Source organism: Balaenoptera musculus, chromosome 14 (genome assembly GCF_009873245.2).
Source record: "Balaenoptera musculus isolate JJ_BM4_2016_0621 chromosome 14, mBalMus1.pri.v3, whole genome shotgun sequence".
NCBI classification, from domain to species: Eukaryota; Metazoa; Chordata; class Mammalia; order Artiodactyla; family Balaenopteridae; genus Balaenoptera; species Balaenoptera musculus.
The window spans coordinates 40,826,230-40,847,028 of record NC_045798.1 but is presented as its reverse complement, the minus strand read 5'-3'; the positions used below and the strand labels follow the sequence as shown (position 1 = coordinate 40,847,028).

Genomic DNA, 20,799 nt, shown 5'->3' with positions numbered 1-20,799 from the left:
ACAGGTTTGGTGACTTGATGTTGTCCCACAGGTCAATGAGGCTCTTTCTGTTTTTGTTCGTTTGATTTTTTAAAAGCTTTACTGAGGTATAACTGACATACAACAAAAGGCACGTGTTTAAAGTACACAATTTGATATGTTTTGACACATGACCCATGAAATTATCTCCACAATTAAGATAAGAAACATTTCCTCATGCCCCTTGTAACCCCTCCCCCCAATTCTCCGTGACACTTCCTTCCCCATCACCAGGAACAAACACTATTAGATTACTTTTCATTTTCTAGAACTGTGCACAACTTATGATTGTCACACATAAACACACACGCTCATTAGGATATGAACTTTTCTTGGTCTGGCTTCTTTCAGTCAGAGTAATTATTCTGAGATTCACCCATGCATCAGTAGTTCATTACAATTTATTGCAAACTAGTATTCCACTTTGTAGATGTACAGCCATTTATTTATGCCTTCACCTGCTGACAGACTTTTGGGATGTTTCTGATTTTTGCTTATTGCAAATAAAGCTGCCAAAAAAAAAAAAAAAAGGAATTTCACCTTGGCTTGAATTCTTCTGGAACCACCACATACTAGCTGTGTGATTGAAAGCAAGTTACTTAGCTTTTACAGGCCTGTTAAATAAAAATAACACTATTTTCCTCATAGGATGTTGTGAGATGTAAGGAAAGCACTTAGCACAGAGCCTGGCACATAGGATGGATACCAAAATGTTGGTTTCCTTCCCTTCATTGAAAAAATGCAGGGTTGGGGCTTCCCTGGTGGCGCAGTGGTTGAGAATCTGCCTGCCAATGCAGGGGACACGGGTTCGAGCCCTGGTCTGGGAGGATCCCACATGCCGCGGAGCAACTGGGCCCGTGAGCCACAACTACTGAGCCTGCGCATCTGGAGCCTGTGCTCCGCAACAAGAGAGGCCGCGATAGTGAGAGGCCCGCGCACCGCGATGAAGAGTGGCCCCCGCTTGCCACAACTAGGGAAAGCCCTTGCACAGAAACGAAGACCCAACACAGCCATAAATAAATAAATAAACAAATACTTAAAAAAAAAATGCAGGGTTGTACTGATGACATCAAAGTAACCCAAGTGGCTTTTCTTTTTCTCTGAAAACATACTTTCCCCCCTCCTCTCCATATTAAGCCTGCAAACCATGCACTAAAATTACCCTAATGGGATGGAAAGGAACCAGTTTTCCAGCATTAGTTTTTGCTGTATGTACTCAACCATAGCCACTAATGGTTTACAATCAGCCCTCGTTCCAAAAGCACTTATTAAACGTTCTCCAAACCCTCTTTCACTATGTCAAGCTTAGGGTTTATCTCATCTACTGATTTATTTTACTTTGAGTATATTTTTTCATTTCCATGAGTTTTACTTAGATCCTTTCATATTTACCTCTTCTTGTTTGGTTTCTGGTGTTTTAAATTTTTTTCTAATTTCTTGCTCCTTCTACTGGATGTTATTCTTTAAAGTAATTTTCAGATTGTCCTATGATTTTCATTTTCTCTGAAGGGAACTCATCCCTTGACTGTTGCTTCTGCTGCATGTCTTTCTTATTACCTGTCTGTTACAGTGTTTGCAGGCTCCTTCCGAGAGGGAGATTTCTTCTTCTCCCTGCACTCTCTGTGCCCTGTCCAGTGATCTTGTGGGTATCATCACTCCCACCCCAGACCCCCCAGTCCAGGACCAGGTGTTACATTGACAGCTTAGGACTTGCACATTATGGTGATAGTGAGAATGTCACATTTCAGCACAGATCCTGGTTTGTGAGTCTTGTCCACATCCTGGCTGCAAGGTTGTCCTTTCTTAGGTTCTCATACAGCCATTGCCCAACAATGGGAATTGGAAAGTTTCAAGGTTGCTTTTTCAGCCTCCATTTATAGGCAGAAGAGCCCCCGTTTTCCCCCCAGGGAGCCTGACTCTGGCCCGTGGGGCACTTTCGGCCCTAGTACTTCTTAGGATACCCTCTTGACCACCTTCTTTCCAACTGTACATAGTACATGCATGTTCTGAGCTGTGAAACAGACATCAACACACTTAAGAGAACTGGAATCATAAAGTATGTTCTCTGACCCCAAGAGTTAAACTAGAAATCAATAACAGAGAGTTATCTGGAAAATCCCCAATTCAGAAATTAAACAATACAGTTCTAGTCACAAGAGGAATGAGAAAATTTTTCTTTTTTCTTTGGCCACGCTGCGTGGCTTGTGGGATCTCAGTTCCCAACCAGGGATTGAACCCAGGCCACAGCAGTGAAAGCTCAGAATCCTAACCACTAGGCCACTAGGGAACTCCCTAGAAAATCTTTTGAATTGAATGAAAATGAAAACACAACATTTTAAAATGTGTGGAATACAGCTAAAGCAGTGCTTAGGGGAAAACTTATAGCACTAAATGCTTATATTAAGAAAGGTTTTGGATCAGTAAATAAGCTTTTATCTTAAGAAACTAGAAAATGAATGGCAAACTAAACCCAAAGCAAGCAGAAGGAAGAAAAGACATGGATAAGAACAGAAGTCAATGAAATTGAAAACTGAAAAACAGCAGAGAGAAATCAATGAAATAAAAAGATCAATAAAACTGATAAACCTCTAGCCAGAATAATCAAAAAGAGATAAGACACAAATGACCAACAACCAGAATGAATGAGAAAGCATCACTACAGATTTTGCAGATATTAAAAGGATAAGGAGAAATTATAAATAACTGTATTGCAATACATTTGGTAATTTAGATGAAATAGAAATATTGTTTGAAAGGCACAAACTACTAAATATCACTCAAGAAGAAATAGATAAATCCTAATTGTCCCATATCTATTTTTTAATTGATTTTATAGTTTAATTAAAAAAAAACTTTCAACAAAGAAAATCCCAGGCCCACATGGCTTCACTGGAAAAGTCCATCAAACATTTAAAGAAGAATTAATAACAACTGTACTCAAATTCGTACGAGTCTTCCAAATGCAAAACAGTGAGCTAAAGATTATGAGAAAAATGAGCCCAGAAATATTCAGTACGTAAGGAATGTTCACTTAGAAGTGTTAGTTTTGTGTGTTCACTGGTACTTTTCACCAGTAAAAATCTAATCTTCATATCAGAGGAAGGACAGCCCCCCTGAGCCTTAAGTGGAGTCAAGTTCCCCCCTTTCTCACGTGAGGAGTATTCGTTCACGCAGCATCTCTCTTCACCAAGTATCTGCTCTGGGCCAGGCATCATGCTGGACCCACAGGGTACTTACCCTCAGGTCCTTGGTCTGGATCTCCAAGTGCCTCATCTGCTCCAGGGTCCCCACGCTGGCACTCAGGCCCTGCAGCTGAGACTTGACCAGGTGGAGCTCGTCCTCCATGGTGGCCAGGTCGTTCAAGAGCGTCATCACACAGCTGTCACAATCTGTGGGGACCGCAATCAAAGGCACATGTGCTGTGGGCTGGAGCCACAGGAATGCAAACAGAGCCCCAGGGCTGTGCTGCCCAGTTAATACACACATAGCCCATCGCAGGCAAAAATCACAATCCTGGACTTCTCCGGGAAAGATGCAGATTCTGAAAAAGGGAGATCTCTAGACAGGGGGCATTTGAAAAAGAAATGGTGGAATGGGGAAAAAGGGTGAGGGCGGTCAAAAGGTACAAACTTCCAGTTATACGATAAGTAAGTTCTTGGGATGTAACGTACAGCACAGAGACTATAGTTAACGACACTGTATTACATATTTGAAAGTTGCTAGAAGAGTAGATCTTAAAAACTCTTAATGCAAGACAGAAAATTTGTAACTGTGTCAGGTGATGGAAGTTAACTAAGTTCATTGTGGTGATCATTTCACAACATATACATATATCAAATCATTATGTTATATACTTTAATACAACGTTGCATGTCAATTATATCTCAATAAAACTGGGCAAAAAAAGAAATGGTGAATCTATTCAACTTGCTGCTTATTTTGTATGTGGGAAAAGAGTAATAAATAGTTTTTATTTATTGAGTGCTTGCTATTTACCAAGAATCATGATAAGGGATTTATAAGCATTTTTCCAACAGCTATATGAGGTTGGTATAGTTATTACCAACCTCAGTTTTACCATTTGACAAACGATGAAACCGAGGCTTGAAGAAGTAAGGTCATTTGCACGAGGTCATACAGATTTTAGCTGACAGAGGCTGGATGTGACCCTAAGTAGCCCTCCTTCCACCACCTCCCACCACTGCTTTCCCAGACTCGAAACTGCATGTCCCAGTGTAGGGCTCACGGATCTTAAGCTGAACCCCACAACTTGGAAAAGAGGGGGCCCTTTTTCTTCTCACCGTCACATTCTTCTCCAGGGCCACCGTCTTTGGGTTCTTGGTTTATGCAGTCTGAAATGAGGAGTAACCAGAGAAGACAGCGTTATTAAACTTACTCTTCATGTGCTTTTTAACTTGGCTTTCGGGAGAGCTAGTTTTGTGTTCAGTCACCCGACCACACAGCATTGCCGGCTCTTCCCTTTTCCCTCCCTCCTCAGTGCCATTGCTTGGGGAGCTGTCTCATCTCCCAGCAATCTTGCTACAGGAACTTCTCTTGTGGCCTCTCTGATTATATATTCAGTTTCTTCTCTACAAAGGGTCATGCCATTCTTATGAAATGAAAACTCTTAATCATTAGTGTTGTCCTCATTTGGTAGCCTCCTATACAACTGCTGATGTCCCTTCTAATATCATTCAAGAACAGTCAATAAACACTGAGCACCTTTGAGCGTTCCCAGTGTGCCATGGCCCTGTGCTAGGGGCGGGAATACAAAGATAGCAAGGCAAAAGTCTCTGCTGTCCTGTAGTTTAATGGTCCTATGGGGGAGACAGGCACATTTCACAACAGTGTGACAGATGCTGTAAGTGAGATATGCACACAAAGTTAGTGGACTGACTCCACCACCTACCGCTCATATATGCTGAATATTGAGGTTCTCGGCTATAGACGGGAAAGCCTAATGGTCATCCCTGGACATTCTTTACTCCTCCCACTTCTACTCCTTTCCCCATACCATGCATTCTTACGCTGAAATGCCCTCTCATTTTCCTGTGAAAAATCATCTGACTTTATTAAAGGAAAACTCTAAGCTTGAAACTTTCCTAGACATGCTGCAGGGAGGCTTTCAGGTGTGTTCTCAGCAGTCACACCTTGCGTGTATACACATACGTTTTGAACCACATTTATTTTTAATTGTAAAAAAATATATAGTTCACTATGGAAAATTTGGGAAAATCAGCAAAATGAGATAAAACATTATCCTTGATCCTACCACTCAAAGACAATAAGTGTCTCTTCACAGTATATTTGTAGACATTTTATTATATGTAATCATAGGTTTCTCTTACTCGTCCTTTTCAAAAAATCTTTGACTCACTCTTATATGGACATATAGCTGTGTCACTTTTATTTCCTCAATTAGACCGTAAATGCCTTACAGGCAGGAAACATGGTTTTATTTCCTTCACAAACTCCTGCAAACACAATATACGGGGGACTTGGCTTATGAGGAGGATTGATTTATCAGTGCAATTTTCTCAACAAGTTTGAGTTTTGACCACCAAGGAATCTGTACGTTATTAATTGAAAGAAAGAATGAAAAAGAGGGAAAAAAGCTCACAGGAACAAACGTGTCTCACATGTGAGCATTTCCTTCCATTTCTAGAACAAATAGTTCCCATCCTCATTTCAGGTTGGTTACTTTTGTTATTAGAAAAGGCATTCATCTCACGAGTACGATGTGTCTGATGTCGAAACTTCTCCTGAACACCTCCAGTGACAGTAGAACTCACCTCCTTTTAAACCAGTCCTTCTCATCTTTAAGCATTTGACACTTCTTCTTCAGAATGATTTAAAATAGATCTCCCTCTAGCTTCCACTCCTGGATGTGAGTTCTCCATACCTTAAGCCACACAGAACAAGACCCACCCTTCTCCCACACATGTGCCTTTCAGATCCGTCCTTTCCAAGTCTCCTTTCCACCGTCCTGGTCTGTCAGTCCTTCCTCATGTCACAGAGCTCCAAGTCCCTTCACAGCCTCACCTTCTTTCTGAACAAACTTGTAGCTTGTCTATTGCCTTGTAAAGACACGGGCCCACCGTGGGGACTTGCATGGGCAGCGGACCAGGGAACAATGGCAGGCCACCTGGTTTTGCACACTAGAACTCAGTGGAGATAGTACAAGGCGTCTAAGGGGCCACGTTACCCTCTTGATTCATATTGAACTCACTGCTGACTGAAACCTTAGCCATGTCTCATTTATCACAAACTTATTTTTTTTTTCCATTCAACTATAGGACCGACTGCATGCTTACCCCAACATAATTTTGTCTGGTTAGAACTGGCTCCTCATTCCAGGCTGTTGAGGCCCTATTTTATTCTAAATGTGTCATAGGAGGCATTTGCTAGCTCCTCCAACTTTGTGTCACCTGATAACTGGGTGGGCAGGCCTTCTATACTTCCATTCAAGTCAACGATGTTTAACAAGACGGAGCCCAGATGAAGCCCCAAACGTGACAACAGACACCTCGTTCTAGACCGATAAGGCTCCATTTACTCTGCATTCCTTTGGGAACAGTCACTTGAATGGATCTAATCCACACATCCAGGGTTTAGTTCTTCATCTTGTCTATAAGATGAAAGATTTTATCTAAGGATTTGGCATTGCACTATATCAATGGCATTTTCCTGATAAACCACATTAATATTCTCCATCAAAGAAGGACGTGGAGAGTCTTCCTGTTTTTCCAACTTCCTTTTTTTCCTAATGAACCTATACTAACTCCCAGTTAATGTTTTCTCCTTGGTATGTAAAATCCATCTCAATTATACACCCACATCCTAGAACAGTTATTGCTTTAAGAGAAAGAGCACTCTGACTTCTTCAGATACATACACGAAGGAAGCTGATGAAATGATTACCTTATAATGTCAAAGGGAGATCTCAGCAAAAATCACCAAAATAGGGTCTGAAATTATTTTGGCTATAATTAGTGAAGTTTTAAAAACAATTTACCTTAAAAAAAAACCTACTTGAAGTAAGTTATTCACCAAACCTGTGAATACTACCTAAGCATTCCCAACTTTGTCAAAACAAGGGGACAACTTGTTAGCTGGAATTGTGTGTGTGTTTGCTGAAAATGTGTGCTTGGCTTCTTTGCCAGCTATTTTATACCAGTTTGATAAAGGTAGGTTAACAGAGGTGTGAGTCGATCTTACCTCCCGTCAGGGGGTCACAACTGCCCAAATGGCCGTTGCTGTTACAGCTGCATGGTTGGCAGCTGCCTCCAAATTTCTGGGGATTTCCAAAATATCCTGGTGCACACCTACACAGAATACAGAAAAAGAGGGGAAACACCCAAAGGGCTCATCATTTATTCCACCCAATTTCTCAACTTCTAGCTCCCTGTTTGGGATATTGTAACCCTATGAGAGGAAGGGCTGACATAGATTTGCAAGAGTGAATGTGTCTCAGTACAGAGCCATTTATGACTTGAATGAGAATGGTGAGGAGGGGAGGCAGGCAGAGGTTGCTCCCTTCCTCCTTGACACCCCAGATGACAAGGTCTTCAATCATCCCGACAGCCAAACGGCAGATGAACAAAATGCATATAGGAGCCAGTGGTTTGACCAATACGGAAATCAGGGGTGGGTGAATTTTACGCAAGAGTTGTGTTCCTGAAGATATCACACAAATACACACTGTTTAACTTATGGCTAATTTCCTCAAAGAAAAAAATTAAAGTAAAATTCATATAATTTCAATACTTTGCATAAAGGGGGATTTTATTAATATTTCCTATTGTGTATTTCAAGTCTGCATAATTCACATTTATTTGCTCTAATTGCTGCAGTGATGTACATAAGGGGCTTAAACAACTGAGCAGTTACAATTGCCACCTTGGCCTGAGCCTTTATTATTCTAGATGATTTAGTGATGAGAATTCAGTTCCTTATTTATAAGGTAAAAGATCATATTTCCTTGATTGTGAGTTTCTGTTTTCTTCAAAAAATAACACAGGGCTTCCCTGGTGGCGCAGTGGTTAAGAATCTGCCTGCCAATGCAGGGGACACGGGTTCGAGCCCTGGTCCGGGAAGATCCCACATGCCACGGAGCAGCTAAGTCCGTGTGCCACAACTACCAAAGCCTGCATGCCTAGAGCCCGTGCTCCGCAACAAGACAAGCCACCGCAATGAGAAGCCCGCTCACCGCAACTAGAGAAAGCCCACGCTCAGCAACGAAGACCCAACGCAGCCATAAATAAATAAATAAATAAATAATAAAATAAAAAAAAAATTACACAAACACATGTTAATGTTTCTGGAACTGGGATGTAAACTAAAATATTTCTGTTCATTAGCAAAATTCCACTCCCACTCTATCCCCCCTAAATTGTCATTAAATTGATGTGTGTGTGGTGGTTTATCATCAATGGAATCGATAGAATCAAGGAAATATGGCATTTGACTTTCTCAAATTTAAGCTTTTCATCAAAGAACTTTGAGGCAATTTAAATATGCTTTACCAATGGATAAACTGGTGATATAGTGCAAAGGACACAGATTTTTTGTTTTTTTGGGGGTTTTTTTGTTTTTTTAACATCTTTATTGGAGTATAATTGTTTTACAATGGTGTGTTAGTTTCTGCTGTATAACAAAGTGAATGGGATCTTTTTGGGTTTTTTTAAATATTTATTTATTTATTTTGGCTGCACCGGGTCTTAGTTGCAGCACACAGGATTGTGGATTTCTTAGTTGTGGCTGGCATGTGGGATCTAGTTCCCCGACCAGGGATCGAACCCGGGCCCCCTGCACTGGGAGCGCAGAGTCTTACCAACTAGACCACCGGGGAAGTCAGGACACGGGTTTTGAATCAGGAAGATCTGGTTAGATCTCCATCTCCACCACAGTCCATGTAATCTTGGGCTGTTATCTTGACCCCTCAAGCTTCCATTTCTTCATCTATTCCTCTTATGAAAATGTTAAGCTCCATGAGGATGTGGATTTTTTGGGGGGGGCTGTTTTGCTCACCGATGCATCCTTAGCACCTGGGATAATGCCTGGACCCATATTAGGTGTCAGATATAAGTATATGCTGAATGAATGAATGAAAAATTGTACTAACAATACCTATTTTGGTGGATGGATATAAGATAAAAGATAATATAGTAAAGAATCTAGTACAATGCCTGCACATAGTAGACTTTCAGTAAAAGGTAGCTACTGCTACTTTAAGACATGATGAAATATTCACATATATGTACGTATGTATAATTGGTGTCATTTGGAATTCTACATTTCGGAAAATGGATAGGAAGCAGAAAACACATGTATTCCCTAATTATCAAGAAGGTAACTAAGCTGAGGTGGCTTATCCAAGTCTACTAAGCAGGTTGTCCTAATAATAGGGCTTTATTTGAAGTGACCGGCCCCATATTCTGCCTAACAAACCATGCTACGCAAAAGATCTCGGTTTAAAATACTTTTTCTTTAGATGTCTCACCTATATCTAAACTTTCTATGTAAAAGATACATAGTTACAAAATACCTAATTTAAAGTTACATAAATATTCAGGAAGTTTGATTCTGCTTCTTCCTTAATCTTGCAAAGCATTAGTTACCGATTATGAGCAATAACTGGTTCTTTTATTCTCATTTTATGGTAGTGCTAAACACAATGGACTAAACTAAAACTTCCTGATTTCATAGATGACATTGGTACAGCAAATAAAGAGCAGACAGCACGTCTGTCATCTGTGGCTCTGAGTGGCCAAGGGAGAAATGTGTCCCAGAGCACGGGGTGAGGAGGGAAGCCTTTCCTATTCCCTCCCCACCTTTGCCCAGCTAGCTCCTGCATATATGCTTACTTTTCACCGTACTCTGTGCTTGTATTTATCATTGCATAGTTAACCACTCGTGCCAGATGACGCCTGGCAGCCTGGCACAGAGTGGATGCTCAATAAGTGTTAAGAAATGACAAAATTTGACATTAAAATGGCATTAAGCTGTGGAAAAGTTTTAGAAAAAAAAACAATAGCTTGCTTTCCTGAGACATCAAACTTAACAAACCTAAGCAGAGAAAACTGTTAGTTAAGAATTTCCCTTTTCAAATCAGCTGCCTGTCAAATGGATGTCTCCTCCAGCCTGGTGCTGTTTTCCACTTCACTGTTTGTGCAGAACCATAAGGAGGATTAAATTAGGAAGCCTCTCCCAGGTGGGAGTCGCATAGCTTTTAGATCACGGAGCCTGGAAGACCCTCCCAAGCCCATTCCCCACCCCAGCTGTCCTTGCTGTCTCAGTGTAGCTGCCCCTTCCGTCCCTCACCCGTCAGGGCTGGTTGATGCCCCTCCTGCTGCAGCCTGATTTAGCCCGGTTATGTTCTCTCTCTGTTCTAACAGCTTATTTGTACCTCTGTCCACCACTAGACTGGAAACCCCTTGAGGGCAGAGTCTGTGCTCTGGTTGCTGATGTGTTTCTAATGCTTAGCACAGGGCCAGGCATATACTAGGATCTCCATCCATTTTTCATTGAAGGAAAGAATGAATAATAGATGTGAGGCAAGTGTGGGCAATGTTCCTCCTGCAGAAATGAAAAATAGAAGAACTTTGAATTGCTCCTTTTTACCATAGGATAGTGTCCAGACCCTCAGCTGATGCCCATAACAAGGCACTGCCTCCTTCCACCCGTGGCAGGTACACTCTAGGCCCTTGGACTTTCTTGCATTACTTCCCTGACCTGAGCTGCCTTCCCCCTCCACCTCCCAGCTCCACTGGGTTCTATTCATCCCTTTGACCTACCTAAGTCCCACCTTGTCCATAAAATGTTTCAGATAACCCAGTCTAGAGTAGCCCTCCCTTACTATGAAATCCAGTTGAATTAATTTTGTTTTTGTTTTTTATTTTTAAGTAAAATTCTTCTAAAGTTATCCAGAAAAATAATATGCCAGAATGGTCCAGGAAAAAATTTAAATAAGGGTTACGAGGGGAGCCTTGCTTAACCAAATAGTCAAAGTCATTTTATAGTTTCAGAAATGATACAGAAGTGATAATGGCACAAGAACCAAATAAAATGTACAAAACAAATCCAAGTTCGTATAGAAATTTCGTACACATTTACAGGACTTCCCTGGTGGCGCAGTGGTTAAGAATCCGCCTGCCAATGCAGGGGACAGGGGTTCAAGCCCTGGTCCGGGAAGATCCCACATGCCGTGGAGCAACTAAGCCCGTGCGCCACAACTACTGAGCCTGTGCTCTAGAGCCCGTGAGCCACAACTACTGAGCCACCTACAGCCCATGCTCTGCAACAAGAGAAGTCATCACAATGAGAAGCCCGCGCTCCGCGCTCACCATAACTAGAAAAAGCCTGCGCGCGGCAACAAAGATCCAACACAGCCAAAAAAATAAATAAAAACTAAAATATAAAATAAAATCTGAAATCAAACCCTAATTAAAAAAAAGAAATTCTGTACACATTTAGCTTTAGTGAATTCAACTAAAGGTACTTAGCCAAAGAGGGATGAGAGGGTGAGAGCATGAGTGTAAGGGAAGAACAGCTGGAGTGACTGTCCCCATCACTCCGTGAGCACACGTCCTGCAGTGAGCGTGACATGAGAGATGTGAACCTGCTATTCCCCCAGCTGGTCTAGTTTCCCTGTGCCTCTCCTAGAGTGGCTGTTTCACCCTACAGAGCGTGGTTCTGGGTGTAACCAAATGACATGTGCATTTCATGCAACATGGCCCCTGTATTACTGAGACATGGGACACTGGGATACTCAAGGTTATTCCAGCTCCGGTCAATTTTTGCCTGACATGTAGACCCTAAATCTATCTGCCCTGTGAGATGCAATACCACAAAAAAGTTGAGGTTCCAAATTTTCACCAACATCAAGATTTGAATGTAAGAAATAAAACCAGAAAAGTACTAAAACAAAATATGCATAAACATTTAAATAACCTCTCTAAGCATGACACTAATGGCTGAAACCCTAAAGAATAAAAGAGTAGGTACAAATATAATAAAACTTAACTATTGCAGATCTAGAATTGACAAAACAAAACCAAAAAATACACAAATGAAAAACAAAACTGAGAAGTATATTTGCAATATATAGTATGAAGCATTAGTTTCCTCTAAAAGATTTGTACAAATCAACAAAAAAATAAAAGAACATTCCACTAGAAAAAAATGGGTAAAAGACCTGGAAATCAATTCAAAAAAAAAGATTTATAAATGGTCAATAAGCACATGAAAAAATCCAATCTAATTATTACCAAAAAATGTAAAATAAAATGACATACAATGCTTCCCTATCAAGCTGGCAATATTTTAAAAAAGTGAACAGTCTTAGTATCCACTGGAGGCAGGCAGTTGCTCTCTTGCTGCTAGTAGGATGGTAAACAGATACAATCTTTCTGGAGGGTAATTTTGCAAAATGTATCAAAAGCCTGAAAAATGTCCCTAGGCTTTGGCCCAAGGGATCGCTTCTATAATTACATCTTGAGGATTTATGTACACAAATATTTAGCTAAAAGGATTCACTTTTAGTGCTGCTTTGAATGAAAAACAGTAAAACTATTTCAAAGGCCAGTAGTGGGGGATTATGGAACTTCAGTGGAACTTCCTGGTCCTGACATGATGTTATCAATGAACACTTATTAATACGGAAATGTACTACTAACATACTATTAGGTGAGAAAACAAAACAGAAAGCAAAATAGGAATCTACCTTTTTCTTTTAAGAAACAGTCTATGCATGTAGAACTGATCTGTAAGAACATACAACAAGCACTGTAGGTGGGCAGGCATGAGCATAGGGCAGTTGCAGGGGTATGGTACATATTAGTTCTTTGCTCACCTGTATTACATCATTTCTATAATAATTATGTATTGATCTTATATTAAAGTTACTTTAAATTTTAAAATGTTATCCATATGATTCATTTGTTATACTGTTACTTTTCCAGATATATGTGTGCTCTCTTCCCCTCTAGATGACAAAGTACCTTCTACAGCCTTCACTATACTTGGCAGTGCCCTGGGCATAGTAGCTAATCATGAAATACTGTTCAGGAAAAACTAAAGCTTGGCTCTGTGGCCCTTTATGATCAAGTATGTACTTTCCATTTTGTAACATGTATTCTTCTGTTTCACAAACACCTATTATATGAATAGTACCACACTAGGCACTAGGGGTTCAGAAATGAGTGAGACACAGGCTGTCCTGCAAGTGTTCATAATGTCGTGTGGGCATTAAGAGGGGTGTGTGTGCAGGAATATCTAGGGCTGCTGATATGTGTGCGTGTGTAGGAGTAGGCAGAGTTGTACGTTTGTGTACAGGCAAGTAGGTATGTGTATACGTGGGGATAGGAGTATGTAGGGATGAGTTTATATGGCGGTACGAGTATATAGATACACGTTGGGGGGGGGGTATGTAGGGGTGTGCCTGGGAGTAGGGGTATGTAGGGGTATATATAGGTATATAGACGGGTGTTTGCTGGAGCGTACAGGACTATGACATATTGGACCTCGTTCTCAAATGGCTGAAACAGGTACACAACAAGAAAGAGAAGGAAGTTAATGATTTACTAAGTGAGCAGGCTTGTATTTTTCCCAAGAGACTTTTTTCCAGCCTCAATGAAACCAGCAGCCCCAGCCCTAGCTCTGAGCCTCAACCCAGCAGAGCCCCACTTACAGCCAGGGTGCCTGCAGCAGCGTGCCAAAGGAGCCCACCCCTACCTGCAAGACGGGGGAGGAGAGAAGGGGGTGGGGGAGGGGCGGCACCCACCTTTCGCATTGTGTTCCTGTGTATCCAGGTTTGCAGGAGCACTTCACCTTTCCCCCAGTCACAACACAGCCGGTGGCAAAACTTGAAGAAAGACATTGAAAAGCCCCAGTAAAAACATAAGCTGATAGACTTTACGCTCATTATTTTTTGCCACAAAGAACCTGACTTGCCTTAAGTGAAATTGGAAACCAAGTGTCTGGCTACCTTTTGTGTGAAGAAAATTTTGCCCATCAAGACTTGTAGAGATAATGATGAATGCCTTCAGCTGACATCAGGCAAATTTGGCTGAATAAGGACTGAAGGCATTTACTTGGTTTCAGTTTTTGGCTTGGAGAAATACATTCCTTCCCTTAAGACAGAGTAAAGTAACACACTTTGGAAGAGATGATTAGGACAGCATTTTTCCAGAATTAACAAGGAAGGAATAAAACAAGTCTAGGCAGAAAAAAAAGAACAGAGAGTTCTGATTCTTTAAAGAAAAAATTTTTTCTCCTTGTTTATTCTAGTTCTTTTATATTGGGCACAATCCCTTCTGGGAAGAAACAGTGGTAGGTGGGCCAGGCCCTCAGAGCCTCAGAGGCGACTAAAACACAGAGCATGCTCAATGCCCAGGTATTTCTGTGGGCACAGCTGTTGGGGATTTCCACACTTTTCCAATCAGGCTGTTGGAATTTCAATTCCCTTTCAGTTCTTAACTGGTGTATTTTGAGAAGCTTCTTTAAAAAAAAAATTAAACGAAGAGACCATGAAAAAGTCTTGTTCCTTATGGAATGTCTGTGACTACTGAACATTACACTGACATAAATCTGAGGGGAAATAACTCCATTTATCTTTGGCTGGTAAAAGAATTCTTATTTGGGGAGCTTCTCTTGGCCAATTAGATACAGTTACACCTCTAAAGGGACAGTTAGAAATTTGTCAGCAGTATTAATATCGCCAGAAGGAGAATTAGAAAAAATAGGGTTTTACTGATAAATCTTAGGAACTGAATGTTACTTAAACTGCACAGACGCTAGAAGCTGACCTTGATGATAATATGCTTTGCAACTAAAGATGAACAGCTTTCCCCCCAAAATTTCACCCCGTGAAAATCTTGCTGCTTTTTATTCTCTCTAGCTTCTGTTCAAACAAGCCTGGGCAACTGTCAAGTGATAGATCCCTTTACAAATAAAGCCACAGGACTGGGCAGGTTTAACGAGTATCAAATACACAGAGAGTAAACCAGGATGCACATTTCAAATATACATCTCCAGAAAAGCCACATTGGGCAGGTGACCTCTGATAATTTTGACTTGCCCAATTTCTCTGCTAACTCGGCTAATTATCAATCAGCCTTGTGGTCCATAACTGTTCCAGAGCCTGTGCACTACTGATACTTTATCAGCATCATTCTGATTTTCAAACCAAATCTTGCTTCACTTAGTTACCTGTTATATTTTGTTTGGACCCACAGTGAACACGTCATGATGAGCAAGACTGTGACAAAGTGCCAAGGCCAAGCAGAGCCTGGATTATCGTGAAAGGAAAATGGTGGCTTTCTACCCACAGAGTCAACGGGCCTTACTGGAGCCTGGATGATGATGCAGATCACATGTCTCTGCGGCTCAGAACTGTCCTGTGGCTTCCATCACACTGAGGATAAGATCCATAAAATCCAAGGGCCTTACTCTAGCCTGCAAGGTACAGGATCTGAATCCTGGTTGCCCCGCCAACCTCATCTCCTGGCCGTCTCTCTCTCACTGCCATCCAGCCACTCTTGCTTTCTTACTGTCCACAAACCCATCATCACAGGGGCTTTCTCGTCTGTTTTTTTTTTTTTTTCCTTGCCTTGGACCCTCATCATAATGCCATGGCTTACTCCATCTCATTGTTCATTGGTCCCCGTCCAACAACTCCAGAAAGCCCTCCTACCACCCTCTGTAAAGAATCTACTCACTACCCATAACATAACCCTTTTATCAATGGCATAACCTATCTCCATCTGAAATTATACTTCAGATTGATTTGTGCACGTATTTACTGAGTGTGATGATTACCCCCACCCCTCTCCTCATATTCTCCAGGTAAAGCCTCATGAGATTGGAGCCTTTGCCAGCCTTCTTTACGGCAGTTTCCCCAGCATCCAGAGAAGGGCAGCCTCATGATGGGGCTGAATGAACAGCAAAAGAAAAGAGGAAAAGGCAAAACCCAGAAGCATACAACTTGGAAAGTCTGTTTTTGTTTTGGTTCTGGTTTGCATTTCTTGTTTATTCTTTTTTTAATAAAACTGTTTTATTAAGATAGCATTCACATACCATAAAATTCACTCATCTCAAATGTTCAATTCAATGGCTTTTAGTATGTTCACACAATTGTACAAGCATGACTGCAATTTTTGAGCGTTTTCATCACTCCTAAAAGGAACCTCATACCCTTCAACAGTCACTTCCCATTTCCCTCCCACCACCCCCTCCACAGTCCTAGGCACCCACCAAACTACCTCCTCTCTCTATAGATTATTTTCAAACTTCCACAGTACCTGTTTGAATGAGGACACGGGCAGACCCTACAGGATCCGTGGACAGCGTTCCCATAGTAACCCTCTTTGCAGCGCTCACAGTGTTCCCCAGCAGTGTTATGCTGGCAGCTCTTGGGACAGATAAAGAGTAAAATTAATAACAGCCTATTACCTTTACTGCTATTGAGATCATTGTCTTCTTAATTACTCACACAATTATAACTCAAATCTGCTGACACTACAGAGTGATGTTGGTTTCGCTAACCACATGCTTCTCCTATCTAGCCAATGATTGTTGGTGCTAAAAAAAGGAAGTGCCCTTCTGTTAGCTATTTGGTGTTACCATCGGGAGGCAGGATGAAATGAAGTGAGACCAGCTGGGTTCAAATCCCACTCTAACATTTAGTAGCTGTGGGATCTTGGGCAAGTCCCTTCACCTCGCTGGGCCTCAGTGTTTTTTTATCAATCAATTATTACTGGTGTGTGATTTACATACAATTCTAATTTTCTTAAAATGTACAGTTAAAATAATACCCACTTTCCAAGGTTGTTGGGAGGATTTGTGGGATCCACAGAGGAGTCTCTCAGGGGCGTCAGATGAGGGTGCTGGCAGCTTCCTTTACTTTGCTCGGCTGCCCCGACTCTCTCAGAAACATCTGTTCTTTTGAACTAAGTGTTTACCTTTCCACATTACTTTCCTTTCTTTTATAACTCCAAATGACAATTTTAAAGAAGAACTGCCTGGAGAGAGCTATTTTAGTCCTGTCTCTACTTAGTTCTGAGCTGAAAACACTGGGGAAACAAGAACGTGGAGAAACAAGAATTGCAGTGAGGCCACCTGTATCCTACGAAAAATCCCTCTGAACTCTGGTCCTTTATTGGGGGCACAGGGAGAGGAGTGTAGAAGGGGGTTAGAACATGAGTTGCTTGATAAAGTCCCATAAGAATGTCTGAAAGGCCCCTCAACCTCAGTTGAAAGTATCTGCCCCGGAAACTATGTCTTCCTCAGTCCTGCAAATTTGAGGCGTCTGCCTATCAGGTTTCCTTGTTTTACTGTGAATAAGTAAATGAGTGAATGAATGAATGAATGAATCCATATCCACTCCCACAGCATGTGCTCTTCGAACTCCATGGGACACCAAACATCTACTGGGCACGAACTAGATGCCCAACTATGCTAGGTACCAGGGATGCAAAGATGGATCAGTACCCTGACTCAGGGGTAGACAGAAGCCTGTGAACAGACATCTTCAATATAATGTGGGAAAGACGATGACAAAGGTGTGGCAGCATGTCACAAGAGCAGGAGGCGCCTCAGGGGAGGGGATGATGCCTGCGTGGGGACAGAAGGAGAGGAATGAGCTGGGTGGAGAAGCGGGGAAGGGCATCCTGGGCACATGGATCAGTGTGCACAGAACCTCAGTCCTGCAGGAGCACAGCGGCGCGTGTGGGCAATGCGAAGCAGCTGGTATTCCCCAGGGTGAAGTGCAAGGGGGCGGGATGCGGCGGGAGAGGCAGCAGCGCAGATCAAGGGGGCCCTGAGGCCGCCCGAGGAGTGTGGACATCGGGCTGTGAGCCTCAGGGGGGCCCCGGGTCAGCTGTGAGTTGCAGATAAATCATCCTGGGGGCACGGGGAGACAGGCTCCAGCAACAGGGAATAAAAAGGAGGAAAACTGAAGAGAGACGAAGAGAAGAGAAAGGGGAAGGGACTGGGAACGGAGGGGAAGATGAGGGGTGACTGGGCACAGAAGGCAGGGGAAGTGGGGAGAAAGCAGGCCAGGAGAAGAGGGAGAGGCAGGGCCTTGGTGGAGAGAAGGGAGCCCGTCATCAGCGCTCCCTCCAGCCCACAGCACCCACGGGATGCATCACCACCTCCAGCTCCCTCCCCACTGGACACACACTGCTTTACTGCCCAGGGACTGGGCTGCTTTCTTTTCACACGTCAAAGCTTATTCTTGAAACGACAGGGAGATTTGCACATGTGTGAAGGTCCCAGATTTTAAAATTGACTCTGGACCTTGAGAGGCGGAGGCCAATCTGCAGACCGTCCCATCTGCTAGTGGAAGGTGCTTGGTTTCCTCGTTTCTGTTCTTTGAGGATGAGGGCTGCATCCTCAGCTCCCGCACGAGGGCCACGACGGAGAGCAGTGCCAGCACTCACTGCCTGCCATTGAGCGGCACCTGTGTGCCTGTACACGTGTGTGTACGTGTGTGCAGGTGCATACATGCATGTGTGCACACAGGTACATCCCCCCACGAGACAGCAAGCCTCCTGAGACCAGGGATTATGTCCGATGGTTTTAACCCCCAGCACTTTGCTCAGTCCCTTCCAAAAGAGCAAATACTCAGGAAGCGTTCCCTGAATGAATTGTTTCTAGAGGCTACATGGCCATTAGGGACAAGTGTAGACGGGGCTACAAAGAAAAGTGGGAAAGAAAATCTTGTCGTTTGATTAAAACATGAATTATGACTCTCACGAGTGATCTTTTCACCGGTGGCTGAACCACAGAGAAAACTCCTTTTTTTCTTTGGCAGTTTTGATAAAGTGGACTCGACATCTAGCAACGGTTTAATGACAAGATAAGTATTTTTCATGAAATTGTCTACCTGTGTTACACACATCATACAGTATGAAACACAAACTATTACATGAGATACCTAAGAGCTGGAAGACAACATCACCCAACATCTTTTATTCCTTTTGAACTTCTAAGGTTAAGATCCTACAGAATATTCCATCAGGCTCTTTACAACAATTTCCTGTCCTGGCTTGTCCAGTCTTGCAGAGGAAGCAGTTCCCCGGGACATGCCGAACGCGCATAAAATAGTCTAGGAACTCAAAGAGCTGAAACACACTCTAGTTGCCTTACACAATGCAGAGGAAACCTGCGTCAGGAGAATGTATTTCCAAACAGCACAACAGAAGCGGCGGCTCTGGTTTCCTGGGGGCACTGGTGAGCTCTCCTTTCCTTGGAACTGTCCGTCCTCCCTCTAATCGGGGAGGCCCTGGCCACCAGGGAGAGGACTTCTGAGGACAGGGAGGAAGCTAGCAGAACAAAAACTGTTCTGCGTCAGGATGCATGAGAAAAATCTCCCGAGAATCTAATCTTCTGTGTGAGAATTTTCTAACATATTCCAAAAGAAGATAGTTTTCCGGTGGCTAAGTCGTAAACCACTGGGACTGCCCTCGCCTGTCTTCCCCCATAAACCCACTGCCTCGGCAGCCGTGGCGGTGAGCGAGTGTGTGCCCTCAGCCCTTCTTACCATCTCCTCCTCCTCTCATTGCTTTCTGGAGCTACCTGACAGCCATGAGGTCTCCTCTCGCGACCTCCTGTCACCCCAACAAAACTGGGGTCCAAAGTAGTAGCTCTGGTTTATTATACCCTGGCAAGAGTTAAGGCCCAGGATCTACCCACTACTATCATCTAATGAGAGAGATTTAGAATCTAAGGTATAATTGAATTGCTCAGACAGGTGTTCTCTGACGGCATACGTTAAAATGGAGGGAAAAGTGAGTGGGAAATAATTCAGGTTGGTTACCTGGAGACCCCTGCGTTCACACGGCAACCTGTATTTAGGGTTTGGTAGGAGATGCGACATTTGATATCTCAGGGCCTAGTAGAGGGGGATGGGGAGACATAGATTGTCTGCTGGTAGCGTCAGAGCATCAATTTACTCACAATGCATATTCCCGAGCCATCCTGGCAGCGATTTGAATGTCCGTTGCAATTGCAGGGAACACACCGTCCGGTATATAAGCCTTTGTTATCCCGATAGTATCCAGGGCTACAACCCTATTTTTCAAACAGAGCATTTAGTCAATACAGAGAAAGAAATTATCATCCAAAGCAGGTGACCATTCTGACTGTCAAGGATTCACCTTTCTATCTTCGCTCCTTTAGCTGGTATGTGGATTTCTACTTTCAAATGTGAGCCAGGTCCGCTTGCTTTTTTGGTCAGCTTCTCTGTTGTTTTCACACCATGGTAGCTGTGTGTGTTGGTGCCCGCGCTGGAGACGTGTGGTGGGGAAATCAGAGCGGGGGGAGGGGTGGGGAGGGAGTATGGAAGTAGGATGCTCTCCTCCTCCCACCAGTGGTTTTGAGGGCCAGTCGGGGGGTGGAGTGCTGAAAAAGCAGAGGATCAGGACCTCAGTCCTTCGGGGGGAGGACCTCTGAGCAAATCCCTTCAAGTTCAAGTTCTCTTTGGGTAGCCAGTCCCTCTCCAAGTGTGGGTTTGGGCTGGTGGGGAGCAGTATGGGAGGAGGAGGAAAGATGGGGTTTTCACTGGGATCTATACAGCAATGGCAGAACCGGTGGGACCCTTTCACTGCCACTCACTGGTCTGTGGGCTACAGGGAACCCCAGGGAAAGCAACCACTTTGCATCCTAGTACAGAACTCGGCAGGGATGTTTGGTTCCGATTGAACACCAAGACCCAGCCTGAGGGGTCTCAGCTCAGTACTGCTTCGATTAATTCTATCTCCACTAATTGTCTCTTTCCAG

The 20,799-nt window shown here is 43.0% G+C and overlaps 1 protein-coding gene across 1 annotated transcript in view; it reads right to left on the bottom strand.

Annotated features, from left to right (window-relative positions):
- LAMA3 (laminin subunit alpha 3) overlaps window positions 1-20,799 on the bottom strand; it is a 238,643-nt gene that overhangs the window by 51,429 nt on the left and 166,415 nt on the right. Inside the window, 6 exon segments of the mRNA XM_036874222.1 lie at window positions 3,256-3,407; window positions 4,320-4,370; window positions 7,237-7,343; window positions 13,802-13,882; window positions 16,320-16,429; window positions 19,978-20,091. Of these exon segments, the coding sequence (XP_036730117.1) occupies window positions 3,256-3,407; window positions 4,320-4,370; window positions 7,237-7,343; window positions 13,802-13,882; window positions 16,320-16,429; window positions 19,978-20,091 (615 nt within the window).